Genomic DNA, 15,265 nt, shown 5'->3' with positions numbered 1-15,265 from the left:
TAAAACTAAATTTTGCAATAATTTTGATCCTTCCTCCAATAATTTCTAGCTATCCAAGATGTTTCCCAATCTTAATTAAACAAAACAGACAATTTTAAATTTTCACCGGACTTAATAAAATTTTGCAATTCCATCCTCTATATTGGCGGAAGGCCACCCCAACACATTTGGTGGAATTCGGGGTTCGAACCCCGACCACTCCAATAATGTCCCTTGTAGCTACTATTTGAGTTACACTTATGGGACAAAATTATTAAATTATTATATATTCACATGACTTTAAGAACCATGCTTACTCTCTTTAAATTACATTTCAATATCAGATATTATTTTTTTAGATTGGCTAAGCAGGTTCTCATCTTTCACAGAAGAAGCAAGCAAGGCAATTCAAAACAACTAAATAATTTCAAATGTTTCGACAGAGAAATCACATTGATCCCAATGGAGGTCTTTGTCTAGCTAGGTGCATGCACTCTTAGATGTTCCAGTAACAAATGTAAGTACCTATTATTTTGACTAAACCTCCTTTATGAGTTACCCTTTCCCATCTTATACAAATATGAAAAGCTGCTATAGTCTTTATTTATTTTTTTGACGGGTAGTCTTTATTTATTTCTTTTAAAATTAATTTGGTTCATATTTTTCAATGTTCAAATATTATTTATAGGATTGTCAAATAATTTTTTGGGTTTCATCATATGACTACATTGTTGGCGCAGCTTGAGCAATCAAGGCTTGCTTGATGCAGGCCAATGATCACACACACACACACTGAACACACACAAACACACAGTTTCTGCAACTGTGATGAAAAACCAGAAAAACAGAAAGTTTTGATCTTTGGTAGAAGAAGAAAGAATGAAAAGAATGAATAAGCAAAAGCAAGTTTTATTCATCCACAATTGGGCCAAAATTGAGAGTTGTTACAATAATGCACTTAGGCATTGCATTTTATACAATTTTGACTCTAACTTGCTAGACAAGTAACTAACACAAACTAACACTAGTAGAAAAATGACTTTTGGTTTGGAGATACCACTACCGGTATGTGAATACCAGTAGTGAAATACATTTGACCAAAGGATTCCACTACTGATATTTTGAAAACGGTAGTGGAAAGTTCAGAGACAAGGGATTTCACTACCGGCTTTGCTAAATCCGTAGTGGAAAGTAGACACGGTGGCAATGTCGTAATTACGTGCAAAATTGTTTTAATTATCTTCCACTACCGATCTAGGATTCACCGGTAGTGGAATCCTAATAGTGTTATTAGTTTTTTCATATTCCCACTTTCCACTACCGATCTAGCTTATCACCGGTAGTGGAATCCTAATAGTGTTAATTATATTTTTCATTCTTCCCAATTTCCCTCATTCTGCAAACGCGAAGAAGAACACACTCTCCAATCCAATCGTCCCAATTCTAGTTCTCCCTAATTTGTTCCTCAAATCGTCCCAATTTCTTCAAATCAAACACTCTCCAATCGTTCTCCAATCATTCTCCAATCTCTCCAATCTCCAATCGTCCCAATTTCATTCGCGGTTTCATTCTCCAAACCCTAGACGGAACGACGAACCTGCAAACGCTTAATCGCCTCCAAATCTCTTCGTTTTCATTCGGTAAAGGTATGAATAAATCAAACTTCCCCCAAATTTCATTCGTTTTCGTTTTCATTCGTTTTCTGTTTATGGTTGATCTTGTTTTCATTCGTATTCGTTTTCATTCGTATTCGTTTTCATTCTTTTTCTGTTTATGGTTATTTGCTGGTAAGAAAAACACGCATTTTTCTCATTCAGTACATTTTGGTAGCATTGAATGAAGATTGGATATTCTAAGTTCACGTTTTAAATTGTGAAGGTTTTAAATTGGATATTCGTTTTCATGTGTTTTGGGTTCCTGTTCTTATATTTAGGTAGAATTAATACATAATTGATTCTTAGATCATGTATGAATTGAGGGTTTCAATGCTTGTGCTTTGCAGGGGTGGAGCTGTTTTCTGTGTTAGGCGGTGGTTGCTGCTCCTACGTGTTGACTGCTGCTGTTTAGGGGCTGGTGTTGCTGTTTTTTGGTGTTGTCCTCTTTGTTTGAAGTTAGAAGGTTCAATCACGGTCTCATCTACAGGTACCGATTCTATTTCAAAACATATATAGAAGCTATAAATTTAGATGCAATTCAAATTACTATGTAAAAATTCTGCTATATGCAAATTCTGTTATAGGCTATGAATTTTTATTAAAATAGGGCGAGAGAATGTTTCGCAATAGTAACAACCTAGTCATTCCTTTAACTTAGAATGCATAAATTTCGAAACGTAGGTATGGACCGTAGTTGGATGAGAGCTAATCGATTAAGTACTGAGTACAGACATGGAGTGATGGAATTTCTACAGTTTGCGGAAAGTAATGCTGAACTAGAACGTCCTCCTCCTGAATTTCCTCCACTTTTTCTATGTCCGTGTATAAATTGTGCAAATAAAGAACCAAAACGTACTAAGAAAGAAATCATGAATCATCTAATTTGTGACGGGATTTGTCAAAATTATACACAATGGATATGGCACGGTGAAGTAGTAGCAACGCCAAGTGTGTCCCATAGAGAAAGTGGTAGTGTGGATATCGATGATCGACTAGAAGACATGATGCGTGATATTGGAGAAGATTCGTTTAAGAGGGCGCATGTGTATGAAACTTTATGCAGTGACAAGGATGAACCATTGTATCCGGGATGCACAAATTTTACCCGTTTGTCTGCGGTGTTAAAATTGTTTAATTTGAAAGCAAAAAATGGGTGGACCGACAAAAGTTTCACTGAATTGCTTGAATTGTTGATACAAATGCTTCCAGAAGGTAATGTAATGCCAAATCGTTATTACGAGGCGAAAAAAGTATTGTGTCCAATGGGTTTGGAGTATGAAAAGATACATGCATGCCCTAATGATTGTATATTATACCGAAAAGAGTTTGTAAACTATAATCATTGTCCGACATGTAAGGCGTCTCGCTACAAAAAGAAAGATGGTGATTCTAGTGATGATGAGGTGACCAAAACGGGTCCTCCCGCGAAAGTCGTATGGTACCTACCAATAATTTCAAGGTTCAAGAGATTGTTTGCTAATGCAAATGACGCAAAGAATCTTAGATGGCATGCAGAAGAGAGAAAATGTGATGGCCAAATTCGCCATGTAGCTGATTCTTTGCAATGGAAGAAAATTGACTCTTTGTTTCCAAATTTTGGCAAAGAGTCGAGAAACCTTAGACTTGGACTTGCTACTGATGGAATGAATCCGTTTGGTAATCAAAGTACTAACCATAGTTCATGGCCTGTTCTCCTGATGATTTACAACCTATCTCCTTGGTTGTGCATGAAGCGTAAATATATTATGTTATCGATGATGATTTCAGGCCCAAGACAACCAGGAAATGACATAGATGTTTATCTAAGTCCACTAATTGATGATTTGAAAGTGTTGTGGGAGGAAGGAGTGGATGTTTTTGATTCGTATTCTGGTGAACAGTTCAACATGCGTGCCATGTTGTTTTGCACCATCAACGACTTTCCGGCATACGGCAATTTGTCTGGGTATTCCGTTAAAGGGCATAATGCGTGTCCCATATGTGAAAAAAAAACATGTTATAAGCAACTGAAAAATGGAAAGAAGACTGTTTATCTTGGCCACCGAAAATTTCTAAATCGTTATCATCCATATCGTAGATTGCGAAAAGCTTTTGACGGAGACCAAGAGAATGGTGTTGCTCCAACGCCCTTAACTGGAGAGGAAGTTTATGAACGACAACGAGACATTAATGTTGTCTTCGGAAAGTGCCAAAAGCCAAAAGGGAGAGTGCCAAAAGCGAAAGTGCCAAAAGCCGAAAGTGAAAGTGTCAAAAGGAAAAAGCAGCCTGTTGTGAAAAGTATATGGAAAAAGAGGTCAGTGTTCTTTGATCTTCCATATTGGTCTAGTCTTGATGTAAGACATTGTATTGATGTGATGCACGTGGAGAAAAATGTATGTGATAGTGTAATTGGAACACTTCTCGACATTAAAGGCAAGACAAAAGATGGTGCACATGCTCGTCTTGATATGGATTTGATGGGTATACGACAAGAGTTAATACCACAAAAAATCAATGACAAGACATATTTGCCTCCCGCGTGTCACACTTTGTCTAAAGACGAGAAAACAAGTTTTTGCAAGTGTTTACAAAGTATCAAAGTGCCACATGGTTACTCGTCAAATGTCAAGAGCCTTGTATCAATGAAAGATCTCAAATTAATCGGCTTAAAATCTCATGATTGTCATGTCTTGATGCAACAACTACTACCTGTGGCTATTCGTGGGATATTGCCCGATAATGTTAGGAAAGCTATATGCAGGTTGTGCTTATTCTTCAATGCAATATGTTGTAAAGCAATTGATCCATTGAAGTTAGACGAGTTGGAAAACGAAGCTGCAGTTATCTTGTGTCAATTGGAGATGTATTTTCCTCCTTCATTTTTTGACATTATGGTTCATTTGATTGTTCATCTAGTAAGGGAGATTAGATTGTGTGGCCCAATTTATTTACGGTGGATGTATCCAATAGAGCGATACATGAAGATCCTAAAAGGGTATACAAAAAACCCACACCGTCCGGAAGCTTCGATTGTTGAGAGGTACATTGCAGAAGAAGCTATTGAGTTTTGTTCAAACTATTTGTCAGAAGTGGATGCTATAGGGGTTCCCAAGTCTCGTCATGATGGAAGATGTGACGGTGTGGGCACGCAAGGTTTAAATGTCAAGAGCATGCATATTGATATAATTCTTCAAGCGCATTTGTATATATTGAATAACACTGATGAAGTTCAACCTTACTTGTCTGCTCACAAAAGCATCATAAAGAAAATGCACGATAAGATGAATGAAAATGTTACTTTTTTGATAAGTAAGTGTGGTATTTTTTGATCAAATGTTACTATATATAATTTGTAGGCGAGGAAACAATATAATTCAAATGACTGTGGATACTATGTAATGAAAAATATGTTGGACATTGTCACTGCTAAGATAACTGATTCTTGGATGGAGGTAATAATTTTTATTTTTTATACATCAATAATTTTTTATAACCGAGTCAAGAATAGTTTTATATTATTATTTACTTATTGTAGGTATTTAATGACCCAAAAGAGTTAACAGCTGAGGAGATGTATGAATTGCGATTACGTTGGTCAACATATTTTTTGTCGTTATTGGAGGGTTAAGATTTATCTGGTGAGTTATAGAATAGTTCATTATTTGAACTTTGTTTTTGCAAATTGGTCTATTCAATACATTGCAGCAATTTTAGTTTACACTTGTTTATTTTTATGCAAAAAAGAGAAAATTTGAGATTCTGTCAAATTTGAACACTTTCTGTCAAATTTGAGATTCTGCAGGGTGATGAGGAATTGGTTATTAGCTTTAGTTTGAGTCTTGGAAGCAGATCAGGTGATGGAATTGGTAATTTGGCTCGGGTGCATCCCACTGTTTTGGACTTGCTGTTTTGGACTGTCATGGAATTGGTAGTTTGAGTTGCTGTTTTGGAATTGGATAGAGCTAGTTTTGATTTTTGTGTATATTAGGGGGCTGTATGCTTGGAATTAGAATAGATATAATTAGTGATAATGTTAAGTTTTGTGATTTTAATGTATTGAATGTGTAACTTGTTAGGAATTGACAATGAATTGTGGAAAATAATATTCGAAATTATGACAATTTTCTTTTGCGTTATTACCTACTAAAAGAACGTATAATTTATGCGCCGGAAGGGCGCCATATATTAATATGCAGGCACAGGAATTAAAAAAAACGAAAAAAAACAAAAAAACAAAAAAAAAAACTAACATACCACTACTGATATTTATAACAATCAGTAGTGAAAACCATACATACCACTACGGGTATTTGTAAATACCCGTAGTGGTATCCTCAATTCTAAAAAAAAAAAATTAAAACCACACATACCACTACCGGTATTTACAAATACCGGTAGTGGAATCCCAGACTCTAAAAAAAAAAAATGAAAACCACACATACCACTACGGGTATTTGTAAATACCCGTAGTGGTATCCCAGATTCTAAAAAAAAAAAACTGGAAACAATACATACCACTACGGGTATTTGTTAAATACCCGTAGTGGTATCCCAGATTCTAAAAAAAAAAAACTGGAAACAATACATACCACTACGGGTATTTGTTAAATACCCGTAGTGGTATCCCAGATTCTAAAAAAAAAAAACTGGAAACAATACATACCACTACGGGTATTTGTTAATACCAGTAGTGGAATCCTCAATTCTAAAAAAAAAAAATTAAAACCACACATACCACTACCGGTATTTACAAATACCGGTAGTGGAATCCCAGACTATAAAAAAAAAAATGAAAACTATACATACCACTACGGATATTGAAAATACCCGTAGTGGAATCTCATACATACCACTACGGGTATTTGTAAATACCCGTAGTGGAATCCTCATAAATTTAATTAATAATACAGTAGAAACCTGACATACCACGACGGGTATAAAAAGACCCGTCGTGGAAAGTATTGACTTACAACGACGAGTGTATTTACTACCGGCCGCGGCCAGTAGTGGAATCCCTATTTGGCCGGTAGTGGAATCCCCTTTCTGCACTAGTGTAACTTTTCTAACTAACTAACTAACTAACTCTTAATTGGTTTTAACCAACTAAGGTAGTTACTAACTACTTTCTAACCAATCAATTTGATCAATTTGAATTACATTTTAACACTTCCCCTTAATTCAAACTGATCCATAGTTGATCAAGCCCAAGTTTCTCTTCAAAGATTCAAATCTGTCCAGTTTTACAGCTTTTGTAAAACCATCTGCAAGCTGTACATTGGTTGAGCAATGTTGTATTTCAATCATTCCATTAGTGACTTGCTCCCTAATGAAGTGAAATCTGGTGTCTATGTGTTTGCTCCTTCCATGAGAAGTTGGATTCTTAGCAAGGCTTATGGCAGACTTGTTATCAATCCTAAGAATTAAGGGCTTCACTGGTTCACATTTGATTTCCTTCATCACTGAATTCAACCAAATTGCTTGACATGCTGCAAATGTACCTGCAATGTACTCAGCCTCACATGATGATAATGCAGTTACAACTTGCTTCTTTGTGCACCATGATATTGCAGCATTGTTGAACTTGAAGATATACCCTGAAGTGCTCCTTCTATCAGTTATATCTCCACACCAATCACTATCTGAATATCATATTAGAGTACTCCCTTCACTGTTTGTACCAATAGGAAATAGCAATCCACACTCCACAGTCCCTTTAAGGTATCTCAGAATTCTCTTTGCAGCTAGCAAATGAGACTTTCTGGGATCATGCATAAACCTGCTAATGACACTTACTGCATAGCATATATCTGGCCTGCTATTGCATAAGTATCTTAGTGAACCAACCATCTGCCTGAACATAGTTGAGTCCACCTTCTCTTCATCCAGACACTCATCAAGCTTTGAGTTTGTCTCAGATGGATTTGACAGTGGATTGCAGCTGATCATTTCAAATCTTTCAAGTAATTCACCAATGTACTTCTGTTGGTGCATTACTATACCATCTGCTCTTTTTACAAATTCCATACCTAAGAAGAATGACAGTTCACCAAGATCAGACATTTCAAATTCACTTTTGAGCTTTTCTTTCACCCTGTCAATTTCTTTAATTCTACTGCCAGTTATCAACATACAAGCAGATTATGATGATTTCCTCATCCTTAGGACATTGCACATACACACCAAACTCTGCTGCACATTTCCTAAATCCAATTTGAATCAGAAAATCATCAATTCTCTTATTCCATGCTCTAGGTGCTTGCTTTAAACCATACAATGCTTTGTACAGTTTATACACCATATTTTCCTTACCATGAACTTCAAAACCTGGAGGCTGTGACACAAACACTTCCTCATCAAGTGGTCCATTCATAAATGCTGACTTAACATCCAAATGATACAATGACCATCTGCTTTTACAGGCCAATGCTACAACAAGTCTCACAGTTTCAATCCTTGCCACAGGTGCAAATACCTCATTGTAGTCAATACCATGTTTCTGCAGAAAACCTCTTGCCACTAGCCTTGCCTTGTCTTTTGAAACTGTACCATCAGGGTTTAACTTCAATTTGAACACCCATTTCACATCTATTTTCTTTTTCTTATCTGGCAAGTTAACAAGTTTCCAGGTTTTGTTCTTCTCTATTGACTTCAGCTCCTCCTCCATAGCCTTCTTCCACACTTTACTTTTCAAGGCCATTTTGAAATCAATAGGCTCAGAGTCAGCTAGTAATGCAAAATGAATTAGATCACCTTCTTCATTTACTGCATTGTCTTGAGTGATTTCACAGTCATTCAATCTAGCTGGCATCTCCTTGTTCCCTGCACTCTTGCAATTTGATGAATATTCTCATCATCATCACTTGAAGTTCTCATGTTTTCATCATTATCAACACCTTGATTATGATTAATAGCACCAACTGGTTCTCCATTTCCACCATCATTTTCTGATTCATCACTTGAGCTCAGATAAATGAATGTTGACTGTACTTCACTATTGTACACAGGCTCTTCATCCCATTTCCACTTCTCTTCTTCATTCACTATCACATCTCTGCTAATGTGAACCTTCTGAGTAACAGGATTATACAACTTGTAAGCACCAGTTGGATGATACCCTATAAGTATCATTATCTCACTTTTATCTTCAAGCTTTGTCCTTTTAGCATCTGGTATATGCTTATAGCATAGTGAACCAAATACTTTTAGGTGCTGCACACTTGGCCTTTTATCACACCAGGCTTGTTCAGGCACAACCTTCAACTTCTTTGTAGGACACTTATTCAAGATATAAGCAGCTGTAAGAACTGCTTCACCCCAGAACTTGTGTGGCAGGCTCTTCTGTTTAATCATGCTTCTAGCCATATGATGACTCCTCATCATTACATGAATCCAAGTGAATCTTAAGGTGAAAACTCTAGGGATATGTAATAAAATTGATCAAAACCAAGGAGATACATGAGATATTGAGGTTGAGTGTGGCACAAGCAAAAGAAGAAGAATTGAAGCTTATATGGCGCCAGGGCGCAACAATTGGGCGCCATGGCGCAACCACAGTGCAAATCTAAGGAATTCCTCTCTGCCAATCACGCCATGGCGCAGGTATATGGCGCCATGGCGTAATCCAAGCATTTTCTGAAGCTTTTCACTTTGCCAGTGGCGCCATGGCGCAGGTATATGGCGCCATGGCGCAACCAAGACCATTTGGACAAGGAATCCACTCTGCCAGTGGCGCAGGGAAGTGGCGCTGTGGCGCAGGATGAACATCAGAAGATCTGGGCAAGCTCTGAAGGTGGCGCCATGGCGCAGGAGAGCTGCGCTGTGGCGCAGAGGCTAACTAACTCTTTGCGTCATGGCGCAGAGGATGGCACTGTGGCGCAGACGCGACTGCTATATAAGAAAATCAGTTTTATTTGAAAAGGGTTCGATTTTGGGAAGCAAGCTTAGTACCTGGACCTTTGCAGTTGCGATCTGAAGCGTTCTAAGGCTCAATTTCGTCCAAGAATGAAGCAAATGGAGTCTATTCATTCTTCTAATCTTAGAATGAGAGGCTAGACCCCTTGATTGGGGGTCTTAGGTTCGTTTACTCAATTCAATGTAATTTGTAAAACTTTCTTGCAATTGAATCAAGGTTTAATCAGTTCAAATCTGTGTTTAATGCGTACTTTCCTTTGATACCTTAAGTATTGATGTGTGTGGTTAATTCTATCACGATAGTGAAGATTGATTACTTGTCTAAAGATTGAATTGAATGATTGATGAACATACTAAGAGATTAGATGTTGTTAGTTATGGTCATTGAATTAGGAATTGGAAAACCTCAATTCACCATGAACTACCTAAGAGATTAGGAGTTGTGGTGAATTGAGAGGATCAAGTACCAAGAGATTGGACTTGGTTACTTATAATTCGACCTTAAATCTTGATTCGAATGCGTTGCGAGTAAAATTACATTGATGTGCGAGTGAACGAACCGAAGGATCCCCAATCGTTTTAAAAACTTTGAGAAAAATCTTTGAAATCACTTTGATCAAATTCACCCCCAATCAATGTCTTTTAATTTCAGTTCATGTTTAGACACAAATGCATTGCTAGAATAGAAACAATCCTCGTGGGATCGATAATCTAAATTACTACTTGACGACTAATTCGTGCACTTGCGAAAAAGCCATCAAGTTTTTGGCGCCGTTGCCGGGGATTGTTGATCAACTCTACATAGCAATTGTGTCTACTTTTCAGTTTTTGTTTACATTTTTTCTGGTTTTATTTTTCTGTCAATAGTTTTTCTACTCGTTTGTTCATTGTGCATGCGAAGTACAGGTTCAAGCGATCTGATCTTTGATCCGGAAATAGAAAAGACCGCACGTGCAATTAGAAAGAAAGCAAGAGAAGCCTTGTTAGCTTCAAGAGTGGAAGCAAGTTCAAGTGGTGTGGAAAACAGTCAAGCACAGAATTTTGCTGTCATGGATGAACAAGAGGCTCCGGTGAACAATCCTCCACCTCCTCCTCCTCCAAGAAGAACCTTGGGAGATTATGGCAGGAGGGATGACGATGTGTTGGCTAACCAAGGGTTTCAACCGGCCAATCCGGTCTCGTTTGATATTAAGAACACGGTGCTCTCAGCCCTTAAAGAGAATCCTTACTCGGGGGCGGAGTCGCAATGCCCGAATTTGCATCTTTCTCACTTTTATGAGGCATGCGACTATACCGACCCACCCGGGGTGAGTGAATCCGACAAAAGGCTCAGACTATTCAAGCATTCATTATCGGGACGAGCCAAGGATTGGCTAGATACTATTCCCGCCGGCACTATTGCTACATGGAGGCAATTGGAAAGGAAATTCCTTGACAGATACTTTCCTATCCATAAGTTCCTAGAGAGAAGAGCTGAGATTAGTAACTTTGAACAAGGTGACAATGAGACTTTGTATGATGCATGGGAACGGTTCAAGGTTTGCTTGAAGAGGTGTCCAAATCACGGGTTCGATAGTCATAGCCAAATGCAGATGTTTACACAAGGGCTAAGACCGCAAACCCGAATGATATTGGATGCATCAGCTGGAGGTTCTTTGAAGAACCGTGATGAAGGTGAAGTGCGTGAGCTTGTGGAAAGCATGGCACAAAATGAGTACCGTGCCCAAAACGATCGTGGTGCCAAAAAGAAGGGAGGCTTGCTTGAACTCGATGCACAATCTGCACTTTTAGCTCAGCAAAAACTCATGTCAAGCCAAATGGAAGCCATGATGAAGTTGATTTCGACCTCACAATTTACTAATTCTCAAGTGAGCAAGGTGGAGCAAGTTAGGTGTGATTTTTGTCTCCAAGACCACCCTAATGGTGGCTGTTTTCCGGAAGGTTCGGAGGAAGCAAGGTACTTAGCGAACTTTAGAAAGACTTACCCCAATAACAACTCAGGTTGGGGCAATCAAGTGCAAGCTTCTAATCAAGCCCAACAAAGGCCTCCTTCTAGATTGGAGGAAACTCTTTCTAATTTCATCCAAATGACTCAAAGCAACTTTGAAGCCATGAAGACTAGTCAAGAAGTTTCCAACAAAAACCATGAAGCCTCAATTAAGAACTTGGAAGTGCAAATGGGGCAACTATCTAGGCAGTTCTCCAATTTGCAGAACAATGGAGGTTTTGGTGGAAACTCAAGAGACAATCCAAGGAATGAAACTTGTAATGGCGTAACGTTGCGGAGTCGTGTGTTGCCGGATGTAGAGACTGTTGAGAAGAATGGAAAAAGAAAGCTAAACGAAGAAGAAGAGGAATGTGAGAGAGCATTGGAAAGATACATGGAGGACTTAAATGCCAGCCGTGTGGATGAAAACCCGACCTTCAAGGAAGTGCAAGTTGAAAAACAAAGAGGGTTGATGAAAAAAAGAGAAATTGAGAAAAAGAAGAGTGAAAACGACGAAGATGAGGAATTGTCTCCGTATGCTAGGGTATCTTTCCCTAGGAAGAAGAAAGAAGAAAAAAATAAGGAAGAAAAAGCTCATGAGGGAGAAGTTGAAAAGAAGGGAGAGAAAGAAGTTTTAGTTGAAGATGTGAGTGAAGATGAAGAGATGGTTGAGAATGGGGACGATTCAGTTGAAAAACAGAGGGAGATAAAAGAAAATGATGAGAAGAAGAGTGAGAAAGGTAAGGGTGTAGATGATTCACCATATGCAAGGGTGCCATACCCTAGAAAGAAACCATATGCAAGGGTGAAGAAGCTAGACCGTGAAAAGGATTTCAAAAAGTTTATGAAAGTCCTTAACAAGTTGGTAATGGCGATCCCGTTGGTTGAGGCATTGGAGCACATGCCAATCTATGCCAAGTTCCTCAAAGAACTTCTCACCAAAAAGCGGAAGCCATTGGATGATGAGACGGTAAGCATGACCGAAGAGTGTAGTTCTCTTATTCAAAGAAAGCTTCCTCAAAAGAGAAAAGATCCGGGAAGTTTTAGCATTCCGTGTTCGATTGGTAATCTAGTTGTTGGAAAAGCACTGTGCGACCTTGGGGCAAGTATCAATCTAATGCCGCTTTCTCTGATGAAAAAGATACCGGGAGCAGTTGCTAAGCCCACCAAAATGAGTCTTTCTTTCGCGGATAGATCAATAGTGCATCCGAAAGGAATTTTACACGATGTACTTGTGAAAGTGGCTGGATTTGTGTTCCCGGCTGATTTTGTGGTCTGGACATGGAAGAAGATGGTAATTGGGAGCCCCTACTTCTAGGAAGACCATTCTTGGCTACAAGTCGTGCCCTCATTGACGTTGAATTAGGGGAGCTGATGTTGAGAATGGAGAATGAAAAGATTGTGTTTAGCGTGTTTGAAACTATGAAGAGTTATGATGGAGACCCTCATGGTTTACAAGAGCAAATGGGGGATAGTCTGATTGAAGATTGTGTAAGATGGATGTGATGAAGTTCCCTTGGCCACAAGGTGGCACAAACTTTTCATAACCCTTAGGGGTATTGGACGTCAAGCATCGGGACGTTAAACAAGCGCTGGTTGGGAGGCAACCCAACGTTTTTGGTTACTAATGTCTTTTGTTAATTTTTGTCTAATGCAGGCCAAGGCATGAAAGGAGGAGGATTATGCAGGAAATTTGAATTTCTGGTGTTGACAGTGTTCTGCGCCATAGCGCAGCAAGGTGGCGCTATAGCGCAATCATTCACAAAACAAGGCTCAGTCACTCTGCAACTGGCGCTATGGCGCAGCATATGGCGCTGTGGCGCAACTTCAAACAATGGAAAGGGAGTTCTAGTCTGGCACTGGCGCCATGGCGCATCAGGTTGGCGTTATGGCGCAACTGGATGAAAAAATTGATATGGTCCATTCTGCCACCTGCGCCATGGCGCAGCTGTCTGGCGCTGTGGCGCAGGAGCGTGTTGAATAGCGTGTTTTTGGTTACCGTTCCACTTTTTCCTCTCCCACTTCAAACCCTACTCATTCATCTTCCAAATCTCTTCATCTCCTTCGACCACACCCTTCTTAACCCTTATCCTCACTCACTCAAACTCCAAAATTCTCCAAACTTCCACCCAAAATTCACCAATTCTTACCCAAATTCAACACCATTAACCTTTTCATCCTCAATTTCTCAAGTTTCATCTCCTTCTCCACCAATTTCAACATCCACCATTGTTGAACCCTTACCACCAACAAACCCCAATTACTCACTCCCCTACCACAAAAAGAGCAAACCATCCAATAACCAACCTCAAACCTCAACTTCCAACCTTCAATTTCACCAAAACTCCAAGAAACTTCATCAACAACCCACCACCTTTCCCTATTACGAACTTGCACTGTTCATCATGTCTTCAAGGTCAAAAATGGGTGCTAGCAAGGGCAAGAATGTGGAATCCTCTTCTCCACCTGAACAACCATTGAAGAAGAAGAGATTAGTGAAAGGTGGGACTTCAAAAACCACCGCGGGAAGAGGAAGAGTTCCAACTCAAGTGATGGAACCCTTTATTACTCCCGGAGTGAGGCCCTATAGTTCGAAATTCTTGGTTGAAGATGCGGAGGAAAGGTACAATAAAATTCGCAACTTCTCTTTGAATTTGGAAAAAGGTTTTGATGCAAATTTCTTGTTGGCTGTTCCGGAGGTTGCTCAACAACTCCGCGATAGAGGTTGGGAAAAATTGAATACTGTTGTGCAGAGGACGGAACGTAGTGGCAATGCTACATTGGTAAAAGAATTTTATGCCAATGCTGCGTTCCCACACGATGCTAGTGTGAAGGAAGTATTTGTGAGAGGAAAGTTAGTGAGGTATTCTCCGGATGCTATTAATGGTCTGTTGGAGGCGGTTGTACCACAAGCGTGTGCTTATCGTGTTGAGAAACGGAGAATCCAGAATGGTGATGAACCCACTAGAAGGGTAATCAAGGATTTTGTAACAATTCCGGGTACTCCGTGGCACTCAAAGAATTCAGCCGCTTCTATCCCGACGAAGATTGACTTGGCAAGGTTTACACCGGTAGCTCGTGCTTGGGCTATATTCTTTGTGAGGAACATTTGTTCGGTGTCTAATACGTCCGAGTATCAAGTGGAAAGTGCTGCAGCCGTTAAGTGTATCATGGAGGGGAGACCTTTTAATTTGGGTGGATGGATAAGTGGTAGTATTGAGGCCATGGTGGCAAGCAAGACGCGGACAACTTCTTTGGGGCATTGCAACCTCATTACCGCATTATGCCGAGCCAAAGAAGTACCGGAGAGTGATGAGGATCAATTCATACTTCCTATCCGAGCTCTTCCCCTTTGGAAATTCAATACTTATGGTGTGCCGAGAGGTGGTGCCCAAGGAGAACGAGAGGATCATGAAGTTGAAGCGGAGGAAATTGACCAATTCGAAAGAGGAGTGCATCCGGAGCAACAAGGGGCGCAGCCATACACTCATTCAATCAATGAGCTCGCCGGTATGCTCTATAATCTTGATTTTGCTGAGAGGGCTGGAATTCCAAATGTCTATTATGATACTAGCTCGGTTGCTTATTCGGAAGCTATGCAATACCGTGCCTCCTTTCCTTCATCCCGGTTTGCTGACTTATACCCCAACCAATGGGCTTGGGATGCGCATTTAGCGGATGAGAGGAATGTACTTGCTGCCCGCCAAGCCTTGCACACAAGTGTGCGATCTAGTGAGCTCCGTGCTGATGCGGA

At 39.6% G+C, this 15,265-nt stretch overlaps 1 protein-coding gene and 1 non-coding gene across 2 annotated transcripts; one reads left to right on the top strand and one right to left on the bottom strand.

The window, feature by feature from the left end:
- The first annotated feature begins 1,239 nt into the window (after nt 1–1,239).
- On the top strand, nt 1,240–5,550 carry LOC123904257. Its single transcript, XM_045953941.1, has 5 exons — nt 1,240–1,625; nt 2,047–2,121; nt 2,316–4,906; nt 4,970–5,065; nt 5,416–5,550. The coding sequence occupies exons 3-5, from the start codon at nt 2,318–2,320 to the stop codon at nt 5,548–5,550; spliced, it is 2,820 nt and encodes a 939-aa protein (XP_045809897.1). The 5' UTR covers nt 1,240–1,625; nt 2,047–2,121; nt 2,316–2,317.
- Nucleotides 5,551–10,988: 5,438 nt separating this feature from the next.
- LOC123912013 lies at nt 10,989–11,094 on the bottom strand. Its single transcript, XR_006810866.1, has one exon. It is a non-coding gene; the product is annotated as a small nucleolar RNA R71 (small nucleolar RNA).
- Nucleotides 11,095–15,265: the final 4,171 nt, after the last annotated feature.

Source organism: Trifolium pratense, linkage group LG2, assembly GCF_020283565.1.
Source record: "Trifolium pratense cultivar HEN17-A07 linkage group LG2, ARS_RC_1.1, whole genome shotgun sequence".
Classification (NCBI taxonomy): domain Eukaryota; kingdom Viridiplantae; phylum Streptophyta; class Magnoliopsida; order Fabales; family Fabaceae; genus Trifolium; species Trifolium pratense.
The sequence above is the reverse complement of the archived record's forward strand: the minus strand, read 5'-3'. Positions and strand labels throughout refer to the sequence as shown.

Excerpts from the sequence above, each read along its gene's own strand:
- LOC123904257 (XM_045953941.1), top strand. The coding sequence starts at position 2,318 with ATGGACCGTAGTTGGATGAGAGCTAATCGATTAAGTACTGAGTACAGA. Across the intron at positions 4,907-4,969 it reads ACGATAAGATGAATGAAAAT|GCGAGGAAACAATATAATTC; the intron begins GTTACTTTTTTG and ends TATAATTTGTAG. Across the intron at positions 5,066-5,415 it reads TAACTGATTCTTGGATGGAG|GGTGATGAGGAATTGGTTAT; the intron begins GTAATAATTTTT and ends GAGATTCTGCAG.